Source organism: Gavialis gangeticus, unplaced genomic scaffold (assembly GCF_001723915.1).
Source record: "Gavialis gangeticus isolate Ggan-Ray unplaced genomic scaffold, GavGan_comp1, whole genome shotgun sequence".
Lineage (NCBI taxonomy): Eukaryota > Metazoa > Chordata > Crocodylia > Gavialidae > Gavialis > Gavialis gangeticus.
The window spans coordinates 61,478,770-61,484,587 of NW_017729032.1; the positions used below are offsets into that span (position 1 = coordinate 61,478,770).

Below are 5,818 nucleotides of genomic sequence, written 5' to 3' on the forward strand. Positions count from 1 at the left end.
AGGTCCCCGCCGCTCCGCGCGCAGCCCCCCCGCAGCTGGAGGCGAGGGGAGGGGAGCGGTCGCGGTCGCCCGGGAGAGCCGCACCGGATCAGCCTGCACACACACAGCCACACCGCCACCATATCAGACAGCAGCATCACCTCCCACCCGGAAACGATCACTCGCATCCGTTCCGGAAGCAGCCAGCAACGCTACTTCTCCTCCATTGGCTGCCGAGGCCAGATTGAGGCTCGGCTACGGGGAGTGGGAAGGGCCAGAACGCGAGAGCGACGGGGAGGGGCGGGCGGGCTGTGCCGGGGGCGGGGCGTCTCAATACGGGGCGTGGCCACGAGGGCGTGGCCGTGGTTAGCAGTCAGTGGCTCTGTACCGGCGGCCGCGTGGGGTATTCGCTGGGTGCGGGCAGGTAAGGACGGGCCGGTGCGAGCGGGATCTGCTCCTCCGAGCCTGTATCCCGGGATCCCAGCGCAGCCACGGACAGGACCGGGGCGCGGGGCTGCCCGCAGAGAGAGCAGGGGGCCGGGGCAGGACCGGGAACTGCCTGCCCCTGCCTTTTCTCCGCCCCTGCCCCAGGCTTGGGCTGTCGCCTCACGGCTCTGGCTCACGAGTCACTTTCCTGCCTCTGTCCCCGGGGCTGGGGCTGTGCAGGCTCCTGCAGGGCCGGGCGCGGTTCAGGCGGAAGGGTCTAGCAAGCAGTGTTGTGTTTTTAGGGGAAATGTCTGCCCCCCCCCCCAAAATGATTGTCTGCTGCGGTCTAAAACGTAGAGTGCGTAAGCGCGGCGTCGTACGAGGGGCTCTGTGCTGGGTCCCGTCCTGCCCAGCATCCTTTGTCATGCCCTGGGGCACCCTAGTGACTGTCCTGGCTCTGGTGGGCAGCATTTCACTGGCCCCTTGGGCTCGTCCGAGAGCCAGTGGGCACTGTCCAGTGTGCTCTGCTTGGTGGAGTCTGTGTCCCCGTGCTTTTGTTATTTAATAATCTTCCTTTCTTGCAGTCATTATTTCCCTGCTTGTCTTTGCAGCAAAGATACATGTACTGTATTTGCTTTCCTTGCTTCAAATCATGCTTTTAATCTTTGACTACCAGATAAACTCTTTCTAAGCCAACAAACAGGGGTATAGTCTGACCTCAAAGTACACATGTAAGTGATGAATGCTATGGCTTTTAAATGCATAGGTATGCTAGACAGACAAGGTTCTTTGGGTAAATCTGATCTCTTTTATTAGACTAACTCTGATAATTGGAAAAATTCTTCTTTGCAAACTTTCGGGTACAGATACCCTTTGTCAGGCTGAGGAAGCACCTGCAGTTGGTGTGTGCTCTTCCTGGATGGAACGAATAGTAAAGAAGCCAGAGGTTTGTAGGCATGCAAGACAGCCAGCCAGTGAAGATGTAAATTGAGGAGTCAGTGGGTGAGAGGCAGGCTGGGGAGCAAAAGGGGGATGAATGTAGCTGGTAAATAGTGGAGAGGTACCTGGGGAATCAGATGTCAGGCAGGTTATAATGTGTCATAAATCCAGTGTCTAGATATGCTAGAATATTTTTGTTTCTGGTCCCCGCACTAAATAGATGCATACAAATCTCCAGTGGTGATTTCTATGAAGGGTGTTTTTAGACTGTCTTGTTGCTTGCTGTAGGGTTGGAGTGTGTTTCTTTTATCTTCTCTCCCATTTTGTCTGCATCTAGAGACAATATACACAGATCAAAGGTCAGAAATGAATTGGAATGTGAAAGGGCGGTTGTGCCATTTACTGCAGCAAACTTCAACTTACAGAGGAGGAGAGCACTGAGGTCACGTAGCTGTAGATAAGATGATTTATTTTACTAAGTGCAGTCACAGTATGGGTTTATAGTAGTCAATCACAAGCAAAACAATCTAAAAAATCCCCGCCTATTTTTTTTTAAAGCACATCTTGAGAAAACTTAGGAAGAGGTAGAATTCTCTCTCTCATAGCAGTGACTGCATGTGTTTGGAAAGGAGCCCTGAGCAGGATACACATGTGTAGCAAAGTTTGTGGCTCGAAAAGACAAAAAGGATGCAACTGCAAAGCTGTAACTTCATTTTTGTTGTTAGCACATGTACCACATGTGACTGGGCAGGAGTGTTAGCAGTTAACTTCACGACTGTTTGCAGTGTTGTGAATGGGTTTTGGAAAGAAATGGATAAAACAATTAAAAGTATGGAAAGCAGAAATGTGATTCTGTGCAGCAAAATCTTCACTTCCAAGTATAAAATGCCACATACATGCCTTTGGGTTCCAGTACAGGCTTAGAACTTAAATTATGCTTTCTGTTTTCAAAGCAGTATTAGGGATTTGTCACAGAAAATAGGAATATAAGAGTGGAAGGGGTCTCCTGGGCTGTTGAGTCGCATCTTGGAGATCTTCAACAGGAGACTGGACGCACACCTTGCTGGGGTTATTTGACCCCAGCAGTCTTTCCTGCTTAGAGCAGGGGGGCTGGACCCAATGATCTCAAGAGGTCCCTTCCAGCCCTAAACTTCTGTGAATCCCCTGCATTCAGCCAGCCAAAGATCCCTGAGGATTCTTCAAGATCATCACTTCAAGCCTTCACACACAACAGAAAGGCCAGCAACTCCAGGCAGCTTGTCATAGGCAATTAATGAGTGTTTGTTAATTATTTCACAGTAAGCAATGGGAAAGAATCCTCCCTACCATCTTGCCTGGGGGGCGTGGCAGCAAAGGAACAAAGCACAGTGGCAGAATTCACAGGCAGAATCTGGTAATTTGCAGTGTATGACTGTTCTGAAGCCCTGTGCTGCAGTTGTGCTGGAGCTGAATTTGTTTCTGTGCCTCTCCTGTAATATCTGTGGTGTCTGGCATGAGGCTTCTCTTGCTGGTAGACAGTGGTGCCCAACCTTTCTGGGCTGTGGGCCAAATGAGTTGTGTGGGAATCTATGAGCTGGATCCAGTCCCAGGCCCATACTTAGGATTGGGCCATCATGTTGGTCCTGGGTACACCAGATTTGGCCTGCTGCCCCAACTCCAGCCCCAGGATTGGCGCCGCTAGTCTGGCCCTATGCCCCAGCCCCATCCAGTGCAAGGGGCCATGTCATCTGTCTGCAGGGTTTGTGAAGTTGGTGACAAGGAAGCAGTGGCAGCATTAATTGCCACCACACCCTCGTCACCAAATTTGCAAACCTGTGGGCCAGATGACATGGCTCTGTGAGCTGGAGGTTGAGCACGACTGGTAGTGCATTCATTGCTGTCTCCAGTATGTTACAGAGTAATTTTTTTTTCATGTATTGGAGAGTTTTCATATGACTTTGCAATTCGAATCACTCCAGCACACATTGATCTGTTGCCCTAGATGTAGAAATAGTTCTTTGTCATGACCAGTCTAGCTTGCTAGTATTCTGGAGCTGTCAGTGTACTCTGAGCCACAACGTCAGGAGTTGGATTCAAGTGTTTCCGGACTGAAGGAAGCCAGTGGGAAAGTACTGAAGTATTGTGACCACTGGCATAGACTAAGTAAGAAGGCTGTGTGGCATAGACTAAGTAAGAAGGCTGTGTCCCTGCTGTCTTTAATGCAACTGTTTCAGAAGGAAGTGCAGAAGTTCATGTCATCTGTCATACTTTTAAGTTTGGGGGAGTCTCTGGTAAAATGGAAATGTCTTAAGTTCTCAAAATTATTAGATTTTTCCTCATTTGGTTTTTATCTTCAGGGGAGAAGTGCCAGCCATGACTTCACTAAATACTCTCCTAATCTTGGTAGCACTGACAGAGGTTTTAATGGGATATCTCTGGTCATTAGCTTTGCTGCTTCATTTAAGTTATGCTTCCTTTACGCTTATTGGCTTTTGTCATAATCAGTAATCTGCATTTATGCATTAATATTTCCTGTATTTGTAAGAATAAAGTTTTTTTTCTATAACTGTGCTAAGTTGGCACCAGAGTTATAACACTACTAGTTGCCGGGTTTTAAAAACGTACCAATAAGATGGGACCAATTGGATGATCCTGTTAATGCCTCACAGGTGTATACTGTCTACAGAACCTGATTAGTACAAGATGTCTTTCAGGTTGCTGCTGCTGGTTCTTGTGTCTTTGTCATAGACTAGATGGTTTTTCAGAATCATGTCCAAGTGATGGCTCTTTCCATTGCTGCAGTGAGATCTCTCCAAGGAGTTAGCAAACAAGCAGGTGATCCATGGTCTGTGCTTCACCACACTTGCATGTATTCACGTTATTACAGTAGCCCCATTTGATCATTGTGACAGGCCCACAGTGTGCACCTGCCACCTGGGCTGCACCGCACCTGAGCCTATTTGCCCATCATGACCTGTTGTCCTACAATGTCTCTCTGGAGGTGGTGCTCAGTGGTTGCTTTAAGGGCTCAGGAGCACCTCCCTTGGCATGTCTTCTGTAGGGATCCTCCACCCCCCTATCCAACCCCTTTCCACTCACGTGTCATGATGGATCTAGGCAGCAGACCCTGGCACGGTCTCAAGTTTCTTCATTCCCATGGCAGTTTGGCAAGTGTGGAAAGATCTGAGCTGTCTGCAATTCCAGGGTGTGGTGAAGTTGCAGATCGTCTCCACTTTGTCTGCCAATGGTCTGATTGCACCTCTTCCAACCAAAACCCCCAGATATTTAGTTTCCTTTTGAGCCAGGGTGCACTTACGGGGATTGGCTGTCAATCTTGTCTTCTGTAATTCTGACAGAATGGTCTTGAGGGCTCTTTTATGCTGCACCCAGGTTTGAGAAAATATGACAATGTTGTCTATATAATCCACAGCATATTCAACGTGTGGCGCTAAGGTCTGGTCCATTAGGGGCTGGAATGTTGTGGCTGCCCCGTGGACCCCGAATGGCATTTGAATAAATTTGTAGAGTCCCCAAGGGGTCCTGAAAGCTGTCTTTGGCCACGGGGATCTGCCAGTACCCCTTCGCAAGATCAAGTGTTGTAATATATTGAGCATTCCCAATATGTTCCACCAGTTCACCCACGTGAGGCATAGGGAATGCGTCAAAGATGGCCATTACATTCAAATGCCTGTCACTGACGCACAGCCACAGGGATCCGTCTTGCTTGAGTACTGGAACCAAAGGGCTCTGCCATGGGTCTCCTGGATGGCCGTATGACCCCTTGTTCCAGCATCTTCTCTATCTCCTTACAGACCTCTTCTGAGAGGTGGTGGGGAAGTGGCCACCACTTTTCCCGTACTATGGCACCTGGTAGAGTTTTTATTGAGTGATAGGTGCCCCGGATCCATTGGGTTCCTCGCGGAATACGTCCCGAAATTCCTTCACCAGTGCCTGTATTTTGTGTCTTTGAGGAATCGACAATTCTCCTATTTGGACTTGACTTTCTGCTCTGGTTGTCCCTTCCTCTTTAATCACCCCTTGAGGTCCAAGGTCTTTGGCATCTAATTTTGTAGAAGTGGCCCATCCCTCATGTTCCTGCCACTCCCATAGGAGATTTATGTGATAAATTTGCCTCTCTTGCAGGTGACCTGGCTGGTGGACCTCGTAGACTACAGGTCCGACCCTGTGAGTTACTTTGAATGGTCCCTGCCACTGAGTTAGTAGCTTATTTGTGGATGTGGGCAGAAGCACCAACACCCTCTGTCCGGTTTCCAATTCTCTCTCCTTGGCATGACTCTTGTATCTTTCCTTTTGGTAAAGTTGTGCCTCCTGCATGTTGTTTTTGGCCAGGTCCTGGGCCATTTGGACCCTCTGTTGGAACTCTTGCTGGTAAGCTGCCAGCTCTTTTGAGTTTCCCCGAGTCCTGTTCCCAATCTTCCCTTAGGGCTTGGAGGAGGCCTCTTAGGCGATGTCCTAGTACCAGTTTGAAGGGAGA

At 49.2% G+C, this 5,818-nt stretch overlaps 1 protein-coding gene across 1 annotated transcript in view; it reads right to left on the reverse strand.

Annotated features, from left to right (window-relative positions):
• ALG11 (ALG11, alpha-1,2-mannosyltransferase) overlaps nt 1-182 on the reverse strand; it is a 5,216-nt gene extending 5,034 nt beyond the window's left edge. The window contains exon 1 of the mRNA XM_019524691.1: nt 85-182. Within this exon, the coding sequence (XP_019380236.1) occupies nt 85-167 (83 nt within the window). The 5' untranslated portion in view covers nt 168-182. The remainder of the gene's footprint in view (nt 1-84) is intronic.
• Between the last annotated feature and the right edge of the window lie 5,636 nt (nt 183-5,818).